Source organism: Lissotriton helveticus, chromosome 6 (genome assembly GCF_964261635.1).
Source record: "Lissotriton helveticus chromosome 6, aLisHel1.1, whole genome shotgun sequence".
In the NCBI taxonomy this organism is placed as follows: Eukaryota; Metazoa; Chordata; class Amphibia; order Caudata; family Salamandridae; genus Lissotriton; species Lissotriton helveticus.
In genome coordinates, this window is record NC_136067.1 from 2,040,029,648 (window position 1) to 2,040,050,760 (window position 21,113).

The 21,113-nt window shown below is 43.2% G+C and overlaps 1 protein-coding gene across 1 annotated transcript in view; it reads left to right on the forward strand.

The window, feature by feature from the left end:
• The window catches only part of TMEM214 (transmembrane protein 214), a 418,213-nt gene extending 398,347 nt beyond the window's left edge, over positions 1–19,866 (forward strand). The window contains exon 17 of the mRNA XM_078650054.1: positions 15,901–19,866. Coding sequence (XP_078506180.1) covers positions 15,901–16,027 — 127 coding nt within the window. The 3' untranslated portion in view covers positions 16,028–19,866. The remainder of the gene's footprint in view (positions 1–15,900) is intronic.
• The last annotated feature ends 1,247 nt before the right edge of the window (positions 19,867–21,113 follow it).

The window sequence follows — 21,113 nt, forward strand, 5'->3', positions numbered from 1 at the left end:
CTAAGTGTACAACTCTGCAGCTCTACATGCCAAGAACAGATGCATACTGGTAAGTAGCATATTCCATACATGTTTTTCATATATATTTTTTATTATTTTCGGGGTCCCCGCACATGGGCGGGAATATGGGAATATTCAGTGCTTATGACTTTGATGAGGATATCCCTGGAAGAGAACTAGATTTACAGGTAAGTAACTTATCCTGCTAGTACCTCCAGACTCACTGTTTGTACACATAGGACGCACATGTGCTTCACTGCAGGCACCAGGCTGATGCTTCTGCCCGAGAGCAAGCAGATTGATGCTGCTGTCAGTGGAGGCTGCCACCCCAGCACGTTGAAAATTCTGTCAGCCTGTTCTCCCGCTCAGACAGGCATCACTTGGAGGAAGTACAATACCTCATCAAAAACCTTCCTGAGGCAAACAGGAAGGGTAAAGAGGAGCTTGTGGCAGAGAGCAAAATCCTATCCAGTAAGTAAGTTAGATAAGCCCTGGATTCAACAAATACTGCCTCCAGAAACATTAAAACCAGCATTCTTCTGGCGTTGGATCGCCATTTTCTGGCCTGAAGTGCTACGTGCCGGTTGATGTAGAGCATTTCTTTGGCCCTCACATCAACAAGATGCAAGAAAAAAATCAAGACGGACACAGAAAATGCCATATCAACGAGTTCCTTTTAATCGTCCACCCAAATCCACCTTTCTTAAGCTCTATCCCAAGGGGCAGATCCAAGGCACCTACATCCACCCATAGGCAGGGCTACCAGCACGAGTCCTTTAGGGGCATGATGCCCTCCAAAGCCTTCTCATACCTTGGTTATAGAAGTAATGGCTGAGGTGGCTCCAACCAAAGCACCTCAGCCTCAAACAAGAGTCTCCTTTTCCATTTCCCCCAACCATGCAACACCTGTCAGGATAGATCAGTGTTCTTTGTCCACCAGTGGAAGGAATTACCTTGGACTGATGGGTTCTCTCTGTAGTATGGGATACATACTGCCTAGAGTATACACCCCAAATATTCCTCCTCTCCCACTTTCTCATCCAGATAATCTTCAGCTGTTCAAAGAGGAGGTCCAGGTGATCTTAGCTGGTGCCCCTCTTATTACCCAAGAAGCACAATTCCCTCTGGGAAGTTCTTGACATTGGCAGGTGAACTACTACTACATTCTCTCTGAGCAGTTTCACATGACTATCCTGTAGGTCATCCCACTGCTCCAACGTGGAGATGTCAGGGCGACGTTGAACTTTATATGCATGCTCCCACACTTCCTTTCATCCTGCTTCTACCGTTTGGAGTTCTGGTGGTGGTGGCCTTGTATCAAGGCAGAAACGCCTTTCATGTCTTTCCGTGTCAGCTGAATGGATGATCAAGAGCAGCAATAAAGAACCATGCTTAGCATATGCTCATGTAGTAGTGTCCTTACTTCACACGTTAACATATACAAACTGCCCCAAAAATGCCCACCTTCAACCTCAACAAATCCAGCCCTTCTCCGTTTCCTTCCTAAATGCTGTCAATGGGAAGGATACCAAAACCAAGGGAGGGTGATGCTATTCCAAAAGCTGCTGGCTCTTTTTCAGACAGGACGCCTTCTTACCGTAAGAACGGTAAAAACTTTTTTGGGGGTCATAGCTCTCTTGAACTACCACAGTGCTGCAGTCTAGGCTGCACGTGCGCACTTCATAAGTGCATCTTGAGGCAATTGTCCCAAGCAGTGTCAGTGGGAGGTTCTAATACTGGTAAAGGCCAAAACTCCGCACACTCTTATAGTGGAACAGCAACAATGTGTTGCTCTGCAGCTTTTCCTTGACCCCTTTCTGCAGGTGACCATTACCACTGATGCCTCACTCATGGGTTGGGGAGCTCATCTCCATCACATGACCAGGGCATCTTGATCCCACAATAACAGGGCCCGTTGCATCACTATCTGGAGCTCTTGGCCATCTCTCTAGCCATAGCAGCTTTCAATAAACCTGGACAAAAAAGTCTTCCTAAAGACTGACAACAGGACCATATGCAACACCCAGAAGCAGAAGGGGGGCAGCTCTCTGCTGGCACAGGAGATTGACAATAACATACATATGTTGGCATAGCATTGGCTGGGGAACCTGTTAATAAGAGTGCATCAACATGTCCGCATATGGGAACTGAAACCACAAGTTCGCCACAGGTATTTCTATCAAATTGCCATCCTGGCTATCGATCTGTTTGCCACCCTCAAAGATACAAAATACAAAAGATTTGCCTCCAGGTTCCCAGAGTCCATGGGCATAGCACTATGGATGAAACGGTCTGGGATATTCACTTACACTTTTCCTCCTCTCCATGCATTCTCTATATGGTCAGGAAAACGTGGCAGGTATCAGTGATCCTATTAGTGCCAACCTGGGCCAGACAATCTTCATACCCCATGCTCTTGGAGATGTTGGTCAGCCCATCTGAGAAACTGCCTTGAGGCAGGACCTTGTTACTTATCACCGAGGCCAGCTCGGCCACCCAGAACCCAAACATCTCAAACTCTGATTTTGGCACCGTAGAATTCAGATATCTCAAGCTCTCAGAGGAATCTATACTCATTTTGCCAGAGGCACTCCGGCCCACCGCGTGAACCTGTCATGCAGCAAAATGGAAAAGTTTAATCCACTACTCCGTCAGTAAACACTTAGATCTCTAGGCAAGATATAATTTGCTATCTGTTGCATCTCCAAAAGGCTTGGGTTAGTGTTCACTTACATCCGCCTGTATTTGACTGCCGGCACAGCATACATACAGAACAGAGAACACACGTCCCTTTTTTAAATCTGTTATTAAAGCTTTCAAGAAGGCCTTAACCCCTTGCCTGCGTCGGACGGCCACCAGCCATCCAAAGTTACGGTGGGCGTGTGCGTCTGACGTCCGGGAGCCATCCGATCTGTGTACGCTTGGGATTTTCCCGCACCACGGGGAAATTACGGACGCGATCATAGGGTTAAAAGAATTATACCTCTCAAAACATCTCCAGCCCCTGTTTGGAACCTAAATGTAGTTCTCGCATGGCTCCTGGGCCCACCCTTTGAACCACTCCACTTGTGTGGTCTATATATTTATTTTGTGTGTATGATGGGCTGGTTAATAGCAATCACCTTCCTCAGATGCATCCATGAGTTACAGGCTTTAACAGTAGAGTAACAGTCCATTCAAGTTCACAGGGGCAGGATGGTTCACAGAGTCGACACCAAGTTCCTAGCGAAGGTATTGCCACCTTTTAACAATAATCAAACTATTGAGCTACCCATCTTCTTTTTTCTCCACCCTGACTCTGTAGCAGAAAGGGCTTTACACACATTAAGTATTAAAGAGGTTGCTCATACAGGACCACGTCCTTCCGTAAAACAAATCAACTCTATAACCTTTGCTAGTCCTCACATGAGTCTGCCAATCTCTAATTTAGGCATTGCGAGATGGATTGTTAAATGAATATACAAAATTATTATGCCAAAAAAAGCACACCTTAGCTGTCCCTCGTAGAGTACATTCCACGAGCAAAAAGGAAACCACTGTACCATTTCCAGGTAAAATCAGTTTTTCGACCTCTGTAAAGCTGCCACTTGATCAACTCCACACATTCACAAAACACCACTGTGTGGACATCTAAGCCCATCAGCAGGCTTTAGTTGGCTAAACCGTGTTAAGAACCTTGTTTCCAACATCTGCTGCATCAGCTTGCTAGACACCACTATGGTGAAAAACTTGTTTCCAGTTTATACAGAGTATCTATCAACAGGCACAAATATTGCGAATTCAAATTTTTATTTAACCTGTACTCTGTTTGTAGTGTTTAATGCTGAAGATTAACAGGTCACCCTCCTCCCTGGAAGACAGTGATTATCATCAGATATTTGTACTCTTTTCATTTTACCTTGCACAATGCGCAGTACACCAGGCTATGACACTACACTCAGTCTGAGCTGTTCTGATGGATACTTTTACCTGCAGATTCACACCTCTTGAGTACTTTCCCTGGTGTCAAACTGGACCGGAAAACTTTTCTCCTTATCTGTTCTTTGGCAGTAGGGGGTGCTGATACCATTTGGCGCTGGAAGTGACATTCCTGTTAAATTGCCAACTCCATAAATCGTCCCCACCGTCGTGTGAGATCAGTTCCCTTTTTTCCTGCCTTCATCTTGGTTCCGAAGCTCGTTTCCCTTCAGATGTTGCCTCTTAAACATTCTAGATACAAACCCTGTCCTGACTGACCAACAAATGTCCATAACCAACTCCCAAGATATCTGTCTGTGGTGTTTGGGTTCTGATCTCAACTCCAAGTCCTGTGAATCGTGTCAAAGCATGAAAACCAACGCCATCAAGGAATGTGAAGCCAAGCTTTTTATGGCTAGACCCAAGAATGGTAGAGGTAGGCATCAATCTGGCTCTTGTTCCAGGTCTCTGGCATTGTCTAAGTCGAGATCCTCTCACACAAAAAAAAAATTAAGAGGAGGCCTGGAAGCAGACATAAGAGAGGTATGCCACTGAAACCTCACTCTGACTTCTCTTCAGAGCTGGAGCAGGTTGAGGTCAAACGCCTCCTCCTACCAGAGCGTGCAGGATACTAATGCTCTTTCTCCAAGATTCCTGGAAGTGTTCGGATTCCAGTCCTGTGTGTAATTTGCATGTTTGGTCTGCTGGCTTCTTACACTCTCTGAGTCACATATCCCCGCTGGCGCATGAGAGCTCTCCAATGCTGTCTTAGCAGGCAATGGTTACAGTAAGGAGGAGACCTTGAGGACTTCATTGTGGTCTCAGGGGACACTGCAGCAGAGCTTGCCTGATAGTTTGTGGAGGAGAACATATCCAATGCGATGTCCTTCCAAAGCCCTCCAGCCATGGCAACTGTAGTATCAATCAATCAATCAGGGGCTTGTAAAGCGCTGCTACTCACCCGTGAGGATATCAAGATGCTAGGGGGAGAGGGATGCTGCTGGTCTCTTTTGGTAGGGGATCATTCAAAGAGCCAGGTCTTGAGGTCCTTGAATTGGGTCAGTGACCCGGAGTGCCTGAGGTGAAGGGGCAGGGTGTTCCAGATCTTGGCGGCTAATTAGGAGAAAGATTTTCCTTCGGTTCTGGTCGCTGACGACGGATGCTAGGGCGAGTTAGGCGGAACGAAGTGTCTAGGGGCTATGTGGAATGCGAAGCGGTGGTTCAGGTATGCTGGCCCTTCGTCGTAGAGAGCTTTGTAGACATGAATGAGGAGCTTGAAGGTGTTTCTCTTGTTGACTGGAGCCAGTGGAGTTGTCGGAGATGTTGCGTGATGTGGCTGTGGCAGGGGATGTTGATGACCTGTCTGGCTGCGGCGTTTTCAACGTTATGTAGTTTCATGAGCTGTTGTTTTCGGTCTGTATTTATCTGTGAAAATCCGTAAAAACGGAAAACGGGGAGCCTTATTCATGACCTAGCAAAATCTACCAAACACAACACGGATGTCATGCAGCAAGACCTGCGCGCCATCAAATCCGAACTCACTTCCATTAATAAAAGTTTCAGAGGCGGAGGGCCACATAAGTACACTAGAGGACAAATCCAATATCTCAATAAGAGACATGCAAAACCTGCAAATCACTACAGACTCGCTGAAGAAAGAGGTAGCCGAACTGCAAGACCGTAATCGCAGGGCAAACCTGTGCATTTTCTAAATACCAGAAGGATTGGAACTCATCTAATTCATGTCTGGATTTTTTATCGAAAGGCCTACCCTAAACGACCGGCCTCTCCTTCAAGCAAGACTTTGGACTCGAAAGGGCTCACTGGGTCCCCCTCCTTCAGACCTGTTGGCAGAAGCAAAGCCAGGCAGAGCATTTGTCGTCCGTTGAGATTCCGGCACGCAGAGATGATCCTCCACGAAAAGCGCAGAAACCAACATGTTCGAGGCATGTGGGCTGCTGAATTCATATCTTAGCATAGATCGCCGCCTAGTGTTGGGTCTGGATGTTTACACCTTGTTGTCTTGGAAGAGTCTTCGAAGTATCATGAGATAGGTGACTCCTCCCCTGGACTACAGTGCGCATGGGCATCTTCTCCATCTTCAGATTGTTTTTCTCCGCCATTGGGTTCGGATGCACTTCGACGACTCCAACTTCGGGACAGAAGTTTTCCAAGATTCAAAGGCCGAAAACCTTCTACTTTCGACGGTGTTGTTTCCGCTCGGTATCCCTCGACTCGACAACTCTTTCCATCTATATCTGGTCGTCGACGCGAGCCGTTGGGCCTTTTAGACGACACGTGGGCCTTCAGCCGATGGAAAGGACCCCGTTCAAAAGATGCCCACAATGTCGATCCAAGTTTCCACATAGTGACAAGCATACAGTATGCAACAGGTGCCTATCTCCGGAGCACAGCGAAGAAAACTGCCCAGCTTGTGCTCCGTTCCGGTCGAAGAAGACTATCCGGAACCGAAGAGCTGCCCGACTAGAGATGCAGCGGCAGGCACCAGAACCAGAAAACATTTTCGAGGACGAACATGAACTTCTAGAGGCAGCGGACTCCAACTTAGAGCTAGTCACCGTAGAAGACCAGTCGGACTCCGATGACGAGATCACACCAGGGCAAACCGTGAGTACCAAAGCCCCTACCCTGCCTCCACCTCCATCCAAGGCTCCGGTCAAAGAACGCCCAAAAGCCTTAGCCGAGACTGAAACATAGCTTCAAAAGCCCCGCCTTCCGGCTCGGTTACGAAGACTACATCTATGCCTTCCGGTACACCGGTACCAAGTAAAACACTTCCCAAAAAGACTGTCGATTCAAAAAAGGCCACAGAGCTGAGAACGGGCACCGACACCAAAAGAATCGTCGACCCGAAAAAGAGCGTTGACACGAAAAAGGTCGTCGAACCGAAAAAGTCCATCGACCCGAAGACAGTCATCGATCCTAAGAAGACTGTCGACCCGAAAAAGGTCGTCGACCCGAAGAAAGGCGTCGAGCCGAAGAATACTGCCAAGCCGAAGAAGGCCGTCGAACCGAAAAAGGCAGTCAACCCGAAAAAAAGTCATCAAACCAAAAAGGCACAACGAGCCGAAAAAGACAGTAGAGCCGAAAAAGACCGTCGAGTCGAACAAGAATGTCGACCCGAAAACAGCTGTCGAGCCGACAAAAGGCGTAGAGCCCGGATACAGCTCCACGGAAACATAAGGACAAGAAAGCGACCGATCCAAAAATCTCAGTGCCAAAGCCAGAAACAGAAGAAGAACTTTTTCATCCTGATCCAGTGAGCCCAGGCCAAAATAGATTGTATATAGAACCTGAAACAGGACATATAGCAGTTTACAGTAAAAACAAGAGAAGACTGGACACTGAAGCTCCTTCTCCTGTTCCTCCTAAGAAAAAAGACGTTGAGACATCCCCTTCAAGACCTTTTACACCTCCTCCTTTCACTCCTAACATGCCTTATGTTCCATATTCTCCTACACCTCCACATTATGATGAGGGAGAAGACATGGGTGAAGATCCTCAACAACATTTTATGGACCCTGACGATCAAGGAAACCAAGATACCACATGGGACGATCAAAACGACCCTGATGACCCATATGATACACAACCCATACCCGATCCCTCCACATACCCCACAAAGCCATCTCCTACTGACGACACTGTCGCTTTTAACCAGCTAGTGGACAGAGCAGCTCAGTATCATGGCGTAGACATGCACACTGACCCTATAGAGGAGGATTTCCTATTTAACACCTTCCCAACGTCAGAGAAGACTGTACGTATACTACCTATGTTAAAGGGAGTACTAAAGCATGCATCAAACATCTTTAAAGACCCAGCTAGAGCGCGTGTACTCAAGAATTGAAAAGAAATATAAGCCAGCCCCTACAGACCCCTCTTATATCAAGGCTCAGCTACCACTAGACTCTCTAGTTGTTTCTAACGCTAGGAAAAGAGCGAATTCGCAAACAGGTGATGCCCTCCTCCAGCCAAGGAGTCAAAGATTTTAGAAGCCTCAGGCAAAAGAGTAGCTTCTCAAGCGGCTAATACATGGAGAATTGCCAATACACAAGCTCTCCTAGCACGGTATGACAGAGCACACTATGATGAACTGGAAGGGTTATTACAACACCTACCAGAACCCTATAAGGCAAAAGCAAATGCACTAATACAGGAAGGGAAATTCATCACCAATGCATCCATAAAATGTGCCCTTGATGTAGAGGATACATCCGCTAGGTCTGTCAACACTAGTGTGTTACTACGCCGGCATGCCTGTCTCAGCATTTCTGGATTTAAGAATGAAGTACAACTGGTACAAACCCACCCGATCTCTTCGATCCTCTTCCTTAAATCTTGTTAATGTACCCAGGATTAAAAAAACAACCCTTGGCGGTAGAGCTTTTAGTAAAGCGGCAGCTCAATTATGGAATAGCCTACCTACTGACATCAGAAAAACAAGTGATCTACTGCCCTTTCGAAAAAAGGTAAAAACATGGCTCTTCCCGAAAAACTCAAATCTTTAGATCCTGAGTCCTTGTCCCCTATCTGCTGCACAGTACTTTTTCAGCCTAGGTACTCAGCGCCAGGATGCCCGTAGGGTTGCAGAGCGCTTTACAAATGGCAAAATAAATAATAAATAAGTGCAGTCTACCATACTCAATCAACCCATTAACCAGGATTCTTGTTTGGCCCTGCAGTTGATACCATCTTAGAAAAGGTGAAAAAAGATACGGACACCGCTCAGTCCATGGGTGCACTTCAATTTAAACAGTCTCGAAGCTCCTTTCGTCGCTCCTCTTTTCGAGGCTCAGGCAGAGGCAACACAGCTCAGGCCTCTTCCTCATTTAAAAGTACTACACAAAGCACCTTTAATAGAGGCTCCAATAGAGGAGGTTATAGAGGGAACAATAACAAAGGCAGAGGACGTGGTGGTAACAACACCAGAGCCTCCACCACCACCAAACAGTGACTTGTTCACACTCCCTCCAGACCATTTAACACCAGTCGGGGGCGAATAACACAATTCCTACCAGTCTGGAACGCCATCACAGATGCCTTTCAGAAATACTTGTACAACAAGGCTGTGTTAATCCGGACGGACAACATGACAGCCATGTACTACATCCAAAAACATGGAGGGGCACACTCTCTGCAGCTGTCTCACCTAGCACAACGCATAAGAAAGTGGGCAATTCCACAAAACATTTATCTCCTGACAGAATATCTCCCAGGAATAGACAATCAGATAGCAGATCTACTGAGTCAACACAGTCAACAAGTACACGAATGGGAGATTCACCATCAAGTTCTTCAACCGTTCTTCCAAGAGTGGGGACATCCAGAAATAGATCTGTTTGCCACAAACGAAAACTCAAAATGCCCGTCCTTTGCCGCCAGGTTCCCACACCCGTTGTCACAAGGCAATGCGATATAGATGAACTGGTCAGGCAAATTTGCGGACGCTTTTCCACCGACCCCACTGATTCCATTAGTGGCACGCAAACTAAGGCAACAGTCACTCATAATGATCCTGGTTGCTCCCACATGGGCAAGACAGCCATGGTACACGACACTCCTGGAACTCTCTGTAGTCCCCCACCAAAGGATGCGCCTTTCACCAGAATTGCTAACACAGAACCATGGAGAAATCAGGCACCCAGATCCCAATCGGATTAACCTAGCGATCTGGCTCCTGAGGTCTTAGAGTTCGGATATCTTAACTTGCCTCCCGACTGCATGAACATTATCAAGGAAGCAAGGTGTCCCACTACCAGAGCATGCTACGCAGCTAAATAGAAAAGATTTGTAATTTATTGTAATATTAATCAAATCAATCCATTGGATGCCTCCATCCAAAACTTAATTTGTTACCTGCTACATCTTCAAAGATGTAACCTAGCATACTCATCAATAAGGCTACACCTTGCTGCTATAGCAGCATATCTTCAAAAAGACGTCTCCCTGTTTAGAATACCACCTATCAAAGCTTTTATGGAAGGACTTAAAAGAATTATCCCTCCAAAGCATCCACCTTCTCCAGTCTGGAACCTAAACATAGTACTTACCAGACTCATGGGACCTCCCATCCAATCACTTCATTCATGTGAACTACAATTCTTAACATGGAAGGTGGCTTCTTTAATTGCCATTACCTCCCTCAGGCGAGTAAGTGAGCTACAGGCACTAACAATTCAAGAACCTTTCATGCAAATGCACCACAATAAGGTAGTACTCCGTACAAACCCTAAATTTATGCCAAAAGTTATCTCCACTTTACACATCAATCCGTCCATAGAATTGCCAGTTTTCTTTCCAAACACACAATCAGTAGCTGAAAGAGCTCTACACACACTAGACGTTAAAAGACCTCTGCTATATTACATTGACAGAACAAAATCATTCAGAAAGACAAAGCAACTATTTGTTCCCTTTTCACCACAACATAAGGGTTATCTCATTTCCAAGACGGGAATAGCCAGATGGATCGTTAAATGCATTCAAATATGCTATCAAAAAGCAAAGCGCACTTTAACAGTTCCCCCAAGAGCACACTCGACGCGCAAAATGGGCGCATCCATGGCTTTCCTAGGAAATATTCCCTTAGAAGACATATGTAGGGCAGCTAATGGTCTACCATACACTTTCACTAAACACTAATGTGTTGACGTGCAAGCTTAGCAACAAGCTGTTGTAGGCCAGGCTGTCCTTTAAAACTCTTTTTCAAACCACTGCAGCTGGTACAGGTAACCACCGCTAGAGGAGAAACTGCTATACAGTCTAGGCTAAGATATGAATTCAGCAGCCCACATGCCTCGAACGGAAAATGCTACTTACCAGTATGCATCTGTTCTTGGCATGTAGGGCTGCTGACATTCAGTACCCTGACACTTATCTTCTCTTGCAGCTCCTGGAATGTACAATATTCTTTTCCCTCGACTTCGCCACTCTCATGAGTTCCCCGAAATATGACATTAGACTGCACTCATATTTTTCACCACTATCCCTCGGCTCATAGTGCTCAAGTTGTAGAATACTTCTGGACTTGCATAGCCCTGACCTCATCCTCTCACAATGAATAACTCCCCACCGGATAGAAACCTGAAAATTGTATCATTAAACGTTAACGGTCATAACCATCGAATCAAACAAAAAAAAAATAATGAAAACTTCCTCATTAAATTAAAACCGGACGCGATCCTATTACAGGATACAAAAATGTCCCAGGGAGGGCTGGAGAGTTTTGGAAAGAGTCGGATCACAGACATAATTGGCTCATCCAATGATAGCAATAAGGGTGGGGTTGCCACTTTAATTACTAAAAACGCAGGACTGTCCATTGAATCATGTTTGACTGACAATGATGGAAGGTGGGCTCTATCAAAGTTTACAAAAAACTCTGGGCATTTCCATATACTTAATGTATATGTCCCAAACTCTGACGACCCCGAGTTCTGGGATTCCCTAACTCTTCCCCTGAGCCAAATTCCGAGTGACGCCCTCGTTCGTCTGGGTGGCGACTTCAATCTTCCTCTAGACATAACCATTGATAGGCAGTCTAGATCTTCTCCAGGGCACATAGATCATTACACAAACTATGTGCTAGGTGCAGCCTATGCGAATCCTGGAGACTTCAACACCCAGGCACCAGAGAATATACCTTCTTCTCTAACCCCCTTAAATCCTACTCCAGAAAAGACTACCTAATGATATCCAAACCTCATTTCCACCTAATTGACCAAACAGACATACTAACAAGACTAATTTCAGATCACTCGGCTATAACTGACTCTAAATGGTACTAACACGATTGCATCGAGTAAGATATGGAGATTCAACGACGACTCAATTAGGGATGCTGCCTCAAAGAAGACGATTGAGAAAACTATCCTAATTTACATGAAAGACCACTTACTCGCTGATACCTTCCCATCTAATCACTGGGACGCCCTGAAGGCTATGGTAAGGGATGACTTAACACCCAAACCGAAATCCATATTGAACATAACAAAGAAATCTCAAAGCATTGGAAACAGCCCACATCTGACTTGAATTCCCAAACTACTTTTAGATCTTACAAACAAAAAATATGATTATAATAGAATCGGAAGCGAAAGAACTGGAGTATGGGTCAACAAATAAAAAAGTTTAAAATTATGTGATGCAAACAGAGCAGGGAAAACACTATCCTCTTACCTAAAACACAAACTGAACCACAAAGGAATTGACGCCCTCACTGACTAAAAGCTAATGTAACCCACACTAAACCACAGACATTTTTTGAGATTCTCAAAGATTTCTACCAATTCATATACACAGACGACTCCGAGATCTTGGCAGCCGCCTGTGCAGATGACCTCAAGGACATACTTCTCCTGACCATTTCCGATCAAGAAAAAAATGTTCTGAGAAGGGAAAGATAAGACTCAGGTCAAAAACTATAGGCCAATTTCTTTAATTAACCTAGATGCAAAAATCTACGCCAAATACCATGCAAGAGACTGGAACCTCTTCTCCCTCGCCTGATTGGGCGGCCGCAAGTGGGCTTTATGAAAAATAGACTATCCAATGATAACACCCATCTCCTCTGCCACGTCATTGAAAAAGCTAAGACGGCCTTCACCGAAATGGTGGCGGTTACTCTAGATGCTGAAAAAGCATTTGGCAGAGTCTCCTGGACTTTTTTGTGAATCCCTTCAGAAATTTCACTTGGGAGAATCCTTCACCAAAATGGTTATGTCTCTTTATTGCGGTGCGCCCGCTAATGTGAGATCCGGAGGATTACTTTCTCCATCGTTTTAACCTAGAAAGGGGTACAAGACCGGGTTGCACTCTCTTACCTTCACTATTTGTCTTAACTCTGGAACCCCTACTCCTCAAGATCAGACCTAACTAACCCACATATCCTTATTGTCTCCTTTAATAACTTTTCAGTAAAAATCGCAGCTTACGCAGATGTTATCTTAATTATTTCAGAGAAAGACACTCACAATTAATGCCCTACCTCAAACCATAGAAAAATATGCCCAAGTCTCGAACTATAAACTTAACAAAGACAAGTCTGGAATCCTTGCGCTAAATAATCTCTGCTCCAGCGCCCTTTTCGTTATCACAGGTCTAGCCTGGCAACAGAAGTTTATTAACTACTTTCGAATGAAGTTTAACTCGGATATTTTAGAATCCCTGCACCATAATGAAACCCAAACACTACGTAAAGTAGAAGCCTAAATTTCTCACGTGGTGGGGCCGTAATGAGACCATCAAAATGATGATGGCCCTCATAATCAACTATCTTACAAACATGCTACCACTAATGCTATTGGATGAGTTCTTACAGAAGACAGATAGATTACTAAGCAAATTCATTTGGCAAAATAAAAGGCCCAGAATCTCGTTAAACCTGCGCCTTACTGTTCATCTAGGAGGAGTTTAAAATTATCAAACCACCTTCCTTGCCAGACAGGGCGCCCTTTAGTTCACTCAATCCCCGGACTATATACTACCACATGGCTATTAATAGAAAAAGAACTTCTTGGCGAATTGCATCAGATATCCCTCCTAACTAGTAAACCCGGACCCCCGCCCTTGCGTAAATACATTTTTAATAATACCAAAAAGGCTCTTTTGAAAATCGACTAGACTACTGGAAACCCAGATCTCTAATTCAAATATGAGTTTCTTATGGAAAAACCCAAAAATTTAAATTCAAGGCTCTCCAGTTTGCAGGCCCCACTGGGCCACTAGGGACATTCACTTCCTGGAAGAGTTGGACTCCAAAATCTCTGCTATCCTTTCGGGAACTACAAAGCCATTCTAACTTGCAGAACCTAGATCTCTAAGATTTTCCGAAGCTTAAAGTTGGTCTATCTAAACTAAAAATCCCATCTAATGGTTCCTCCCTTACAAGACCATCCTAATCTTTAATAAATCCGGTCACCAAGCCTCCAAGTTCTACCAGCTTCTAAAACCGATGTCCTCAATCCTGTCCTCAAGAATTCAAGCTAAATAGGACTCCCAAGAACCCGCTACGACAGAAGCTTTGCACAAAGTATGGAAATCTGTGGTCTCGTCCAAAATCTCTTCCTCCCTTTCAAAAACGAAATTCTGTCTCTTACACAAGAGTTTCTGAACCCGGGCCCGTCTTCACAAGCTCTCCCGTAGAGACGCACCAGCGTGCTGGAATTGTAATGACCCTTCTGGAGAGCTCCCTCGCCTCCTTTTTGACTGCCCTGCAGTTTCTCCATTCTGGAACTCCATCTGCGGGGTCCACCTATAACGAAACTTCTCATTTCTAATTAATGGCTTCGTGGATCCAAGCATCAGATCTCGTAATGATAGTCTTCTAATTGACACCCTCCTTACCGTTGCCTGTAAGTCGGTTCTGACTAATTGGAAAAATACAGCGACCACCTCTTTCCGCTCCTTGGTAAACCGGGTCTCCTGTCGAAGAGGCGCAGACAAGGCCACCTTTAAAACTCTCCATGGTTAATGCGAAACACATCTATCTGGAATTGCCTTTACAACTATTTGCTACCACTAAACCACTATGAAGCTCTGATAGGGGACCCGTCCTCCAATGCCCTTGATGTGTACCCTAAAAGGGTGTTTCTGCCCTGAACACACAAACACCGGACACAGAAACAATGCGCATCACTGTCTCCTATAGCCTGGTGCTTGATCCTTGACCTGCAGAGAATACACACTGCCATCTGCATACCCTACAGCCTCACCATAATCTTCTCCTCCATATATGTTACTTAAATCTTTACCTACTCGCACTTCTTTTTCTTTTCTTCTTGTCTCTATTTTTCTTTAAACCGTCAGAATTACCATACGTGAGCCTCCTCTTATCTGCTATGTGATACCAGGGTTTAGCTCTTTGTATTAGATCAACCTATCGCAAGTATCCTACCAGGACTTTCCACACCAGACCATGGCTCCCTGAAAGAATCATGCATTTAATGATTTTGAAAATGCTCAATAAAGTATTTCTGAACTAAAAAAAAAAAAAAAAAAGAAACATTGTGAAAGAGGTTTTGGGTCACTTGTTCAATCCAATGATAGTGACATTTCCCTCCCTTTCATTTTAGCTGTTTAAAAAAAAACATAAGATGGTCATTATTGCCGGTCAAAAGGGTACCAACATTATTTTCTATTTTTAAGTATGGTGTTAGCTAAGACCTTTTGATTTGACTAAAACTATATATGATATACTTATGGGGGATTTCAGTAAGCCTACCTCCATTGGTCTGTTATGGTGATTCACACTTTTCTTCCGTTCACTACAGCATACATCATCAGGGAACAGATCAGGCCGCATCCACCATTGGCTACCTCCACTGTGAATGACTGGATTCTGCTGTTTCATAAGCATCCAGATTTCACCAATGTTTTCTTTTGTTATAATGCCACTGGCTCAGCAGCTCCCCCAACTTTAAAGATTTCTTTTTTTAAAAACATGACATGCAAAACAACCATTGACAAAGCCAAAATACCAGAACCAGACCAGTTGGCTTTGCCACTGCTTGTTTTGCAAATTGTTTTTTTCTTTGGAGAAAGTGATACATGTTTTATATATTTTTAAAATGTTTCCAGCTTCCTACATATATGTGGGTCTATACAGTAATTATGACTTCTAGAGCAGAAATAGGATTAAAAGTAAGTAACTTTTCCTTTTGGTTAAGCTGTAAATGTTTGTCTGGAACAAAGTGCTGTGACATCTTACCGGTTACATGTTGATGAGTATTTCCAAGCATCACACTGTTGTGAATGCCCATGCATAAAGAAGAACCAGTATTACAGGCAAGTATGTATTTGTTTTTAAATATGGCCATTTTCTTAAAAATGCAACTAACCAATTTCAGTTCTACCATTCACCACTTTTCAGTGATTGCAAGTTGTTCATCTGATTTTTTTTGTTGATTTATTTATCTTTAGCGGAGAAGTGTCTTGGGACTGCATAAGAAGTCATTTCGTCAGTATTACTTATTGCTCCTGGACATATCTCCAAAACACAACACTAGCAGTCAAGGACTGGGCCTTAGACATCATTTCCAGGCACTAGATCTTTTCTTTGTGAATGTTCTGAGACCGTTAAGGCAACTGTCCTGCTCGAGTGACAAAAACTCTGTCATGAAATATTTGCAAGGAAGCCTACGTTGACCAGACAAGGAGAAAGAAGGCGGAGATGCAGCTTTTCGAACTCTGGGATGAAAGCCATAGGCATATGTGTAAAAGAATGGTTATCCTGTATGAACCCTGGTTTGCCTTTATGAACCCTTTCACATATTGTGATCTTCTTCTTGCAGATAGTCCATCTTTTTTAAAATAAATAAATATGTAATTCAGTTCCTGGCTGGGATTTGTAATCTATCCATATACTCAGTGGGCCCCCAGAAGGCTTCGTGCATAATCAGTCTTCACATACCCCTGATGGGAGTTGAGGCATCTTGGGAGCCAAGATTCTCAGAAGATCTCAGAAGTTGAAGTATTGTAACCTATTCAAGTTCTTTCTAAAACGTTAACATCACAGTGCAATGAATGTGTCATATGCTCACTATTCGCAGTAAATGTGTCTGATGCTCACCGTTTACTATTGCGGTAGAAGGATCCTTGGACTAAGTACTTTGCTTCAGGGCCTTTTTGCTTCAAAGTGTCGAAAATGTACACATGGAAGTAGACAGTCATGGTTACAGCCCATAAAGAAACCAATCACAGGGCCTGTGGTTTTTTAGTTGAATACCAGTCCACAGTGAGAAACAGAACAACTTTTCCATCATAGGAGATGCAGAGATCTGTAGGTATTTATTTTCTTGCACCCCCTGGTAAATACTGGCATATCATATTTTCTTTCATATCCCTGATAGGGTTTCCAGTTAGGTATACAGTTCCTCGTCAGTCGTGCCTCCTGGTACCCCCATGTCGGCTATCTTAGTACCCGTTACCTTAGTTTTAGGGGCCAGGTATCTGGTTTCCTATTTTTGATGTTCAGAGTGTCTGTTTGGTCACAGATTTGGGATGCTTGCTAAATGTTTTTCTGTCATTCAATGTTGTGTCATCTAAGAACAACGAAAAATGGGCTGAATGTACTTTCGCTCCATTTGTCCTTGGCTACCTGCCCACAATAGGCTTTTCTCAGCACAGGCTGCAGTTTTCTTCTGCTTTTCTTCAACAATTAAAACATTTCAAGAGAGTGTGGCTCACACATTACCTACTGTTGGAGCAGATTGTGAGTAGCCTTTCAAGTGAGAACATTGCTTCTAGTCACTCTTCAAACCTGTCATTATTCTATCAGCTTGATGGAAAGATTCTCTTTTTCACAAATTTTACTGTAAGGTGAAGTCTGTAAGAGGTTTTAGCCAATCTTTGGTTGGAGGCCACGTTTCAGATCCATATTTTGTGGCTTTGGTTGGATGTCTGTATCTAAAAGTATTTGTGAATTTATTTCAAGCAAGCATAACCTCGTAATGACCCGTATTTCCATATGTTCAGGCAGCAAGGTTAAATGAGTGAAGTCCGTCGTCCTGTGTAAGTAGTGTGTGTTTTTGTGGGTTGGAACATTGCATGTAGCAGTGTTTACTTGATCTTGCAGATGTGTTCATCGCTGACTCCTGCGGTTACAATACTTGTAGTTCTCATGATTCAGAGGATATCCGACTGTTTGCAGCAAGTGGTTTTAAACTCCTCTGGTTTTCCAGAGTATATCGTTGCTTTCATTGAGAACATGGAGTCATTTCCTTTTTCATATGGGAGAGGAGCCAGCACTTAAGCTAGCACAGGGCCTACTACTTATAATGATGGCATAGATAATGCACTAAATAGTTCTGAAGGTCAGGACTTCCAGATCTTATTTATATGGTCGTCTGTGACGCTTAAAAGGTGTGATTGTCAGTTGTGTCTACATCCTTTGCCAGATTCATTATCAGGCCTGGCTCCTGAAACACTAAAATATGAAATCTCTGTTTATTGTTGTGGTTTAATTTAAAATCGTGGTTAGCTTTACACTAGAGTGCCTTTTTTATTTTAAATTGATATGATGTTAAATTTGTAGTTGCAGATCCCAGATACTGCCCCAGTTTCGTTATTAATTCTGCAGTGCCCGATTGCCTATTCCCATTTAAGTACAGTTTGTTTTTCTATTATCAGGCATTATGTACTACTTTGACTCTTAAGAAGACACTTATGGAGGTCATTGGTCTAGTCCTTTTTGGAAGCTAAGTTTTAAAATGTTTACAGGCGTGAGTCCGTCATTGTCCCTTTCTCCCCTCCCCCGAGCCTAAATTAGGATTGTGGAGTGCGCTCTAAGCCTCCTTTTTAATTCTGTTGCCCATGTCCCTTCAAAACATCCACTTTTACTTGGTTTACTAAATTGCAGCCATGTCAATATTTTTGGTATCTCCATATATATTTGATAAGGACTTCTTTGGTAATCTCCCAGAAGAGTAACAATATGCCTATAAGAAAATTCTGCTTGGTGGATGTTATTTACCTGGTCGTAAAAAAAATTGAGGTTGAAATTCTTCCTGCCGATTCTTAAACTAATTTAGTGATGCTGTCTTAGTGTTTTTCCACGAAGGAACTGAAGCCAAGTGCATTCTTTGTCTCAGCACCTAGTTAGACAGCATCGCACAGTAACTCTGTGTTTCCAGCGTTCAGGAGGGTTTCATCCTTTCTAGCTTTGGTGCATAACTCAAAAGAAACTGCAAGAAAGCTAGTGCACCCCTTTGAAGTAACTTCCTCATTCCTGATGCTGGTGCTACTTGGCGCTTGTTTAATGACTATATAAATGTACAAATAGTAGATATCAAATTGTTCAATTGTGCACTGTGACTCTCCTGAGATATTCCCGAGCTGCCTTTGTTCTTTCTGATCGGAATTCAAAAGAATGCTTGTATGCATTGGAATGAGATGTTGAATGGCGTTCATATTCCCTACCTTGTTACCACTTGACCTGCTGTCTGATTGTTTTCACTAGTTGCTTTAACATTTTTGTCTAATGTTTCTCTCCAGCTACCTTGCAATGCAGTTTTGTCGTTATAAAAAATGTGATCCACTCAGTAATGAAACCAAACCCAAAATCCTTGTATAGTATAGTCTAGTATAGTATCATGGTACTTTCCTTGCTGAAACCTAACTGCATGTGCTCTTCATGAGAAGGGTCATAGTTTGCTAAATGTCCAATTACCTGGATTACAATAGTGGTAAAATGTCTTCAGAACTGATTTTCGCTTAAGCCGATCAGATTAAATATTTTAATAATAAAATTGATAAAAAATATATTCTGTCTTTAAGAGGGAGACAGTTCTCTTTTTGTTGGTTCAGACTTAACCTATTTAAATAATGTGCCCAATGTGACCGATTGTCTGTGTTATAAATGGCCAAAAATCTTTTACATCTTCAAAATGTTCTAGAGGTTCTCTGCATTTGCCAGACTCCTCATGAGTTTTCAAAAATGTTTGTGTTTTTGAATGCATGTGTAGTTCCTATATCGATTTGTGACATGCCCTGGTTCCTCTTCTGATGATCATTATTTTCACTGCTGCTGACTTCTGCTCTAGTATGCTCAATCAGGTTGGACCACATTATTAACTTCTGAAATGGCAGCAAAAGTTCATTTATAAACTGCTTTTGACACTGGATTGGAGTTAAGAAGAGGCAATTTATAAGCTGGTGATCTGTAGTGGAGAGGATTTACGGGGATGCTCTCTGCTTTTCAGTATTTGCATCCACAATGTTTTTTAAAGTGAGCTTGCCTCTTGAGGGCAATTTGACCAGACTGTTTTTGTCTATAAACATTATGTATGTCTAATCTACAGCTTCCAATTGAAGCTTTGTGATCAGATGAAACTTTTTTATTTTCATTTAAATGATTGTGTAAATAAATTTAAATTCACTGAGCAAGAATGTGCGCTTTTTTATTGTATTTGTAAAACATCAGTCTGTGTATGTATTTCTTAATTTATTTGATGTTTAGAACACCCTACTAAATGTTTACCGTGCATCACATTGAGTCCCAATACTTCCAAAAGGTTCTCCCTGACTTGGCCATCATATGAGCTCATTAGATTTTTGTTCTGCCATCTTGTTCTTCACCTGGTGCGACACTGAAATGAGAAATATCTTGCCTGCGTTAACATGTTCATGCTTTTCATAAACTAAAGTAAAAATAGCTTATAGTTGACTGTTTTCTGACCCTTTATACATATGCTTGCAATAGCTATGAAATACTGGTAGCTAGGATATGGATTAACAATGTACTTCAGTTTGATTTAAGATGGCAAAGCCAAATGCTATTAAATGACAAGATGCGCATTGCATGGTAACGAGAGAGAATTTCCTTATGCTAAAACCCTTCACTGTAGGCTGTTGGGTTTAGGATGGGTTCCTTAAAACATATAATCACTAAAAATATTGCATTTCTAGAACCAGTCCACTGCAGTTAGATGAAAGGAAATAAATCAAGGGATGTCTGTGTAGGTCCGCAAAATCATCTGGTAAAAATCGTATACTCCCCATCTTCCACGTCTCTTGGAACCCCATAACTTCTTTACAGTTACTAGAAAAAAAAAGGGAAAAGAAAAGGGCACTCACCTTCGCTTGCTAGAAAAGATAGTACTAGTTTTGTAGACTAAAAGCTTAGAAGATCCATTCATGTGATCCTATTGAACGGCAGTGTCTCCGTAAGTTTCATTCTATTCTAAAAGCTACCATGGCAGAACAACCAACAGCGTTCAGTTGAGCCACTTCCACTCCCCCCTCCAAAATCTCGATCCGCCTCCCTAAAGCACAACACTACCTATCCTTGGGATCCACCCAACAGCCAGCTGGAAAGCTGGCAATAGAGGGAATGTTGACCAAACAAACTTGGTGTTCGTGAGCTGCTCAATAGACTTCAAGTTCCTCCGGTACTGCGGAAACCAAGTACAGACCCATTAATAGATATTGGGAGCCACAAAAGGGGCATCATAGGTTGGTGCAGTGCCAAAAAGCTTTGAAGAAACACCTAACAGAAAAGTGGTCATTGTTTAATTTGAGATATCTAACTCAATATAACTGAAGCTGGTGATTATTCTTTGATCTATGAAGAGCCTTATAATACTGCTGACTGGAGGTGCCTAACCGCAATCTTTAGGGCATGCCTGTCACCAGTG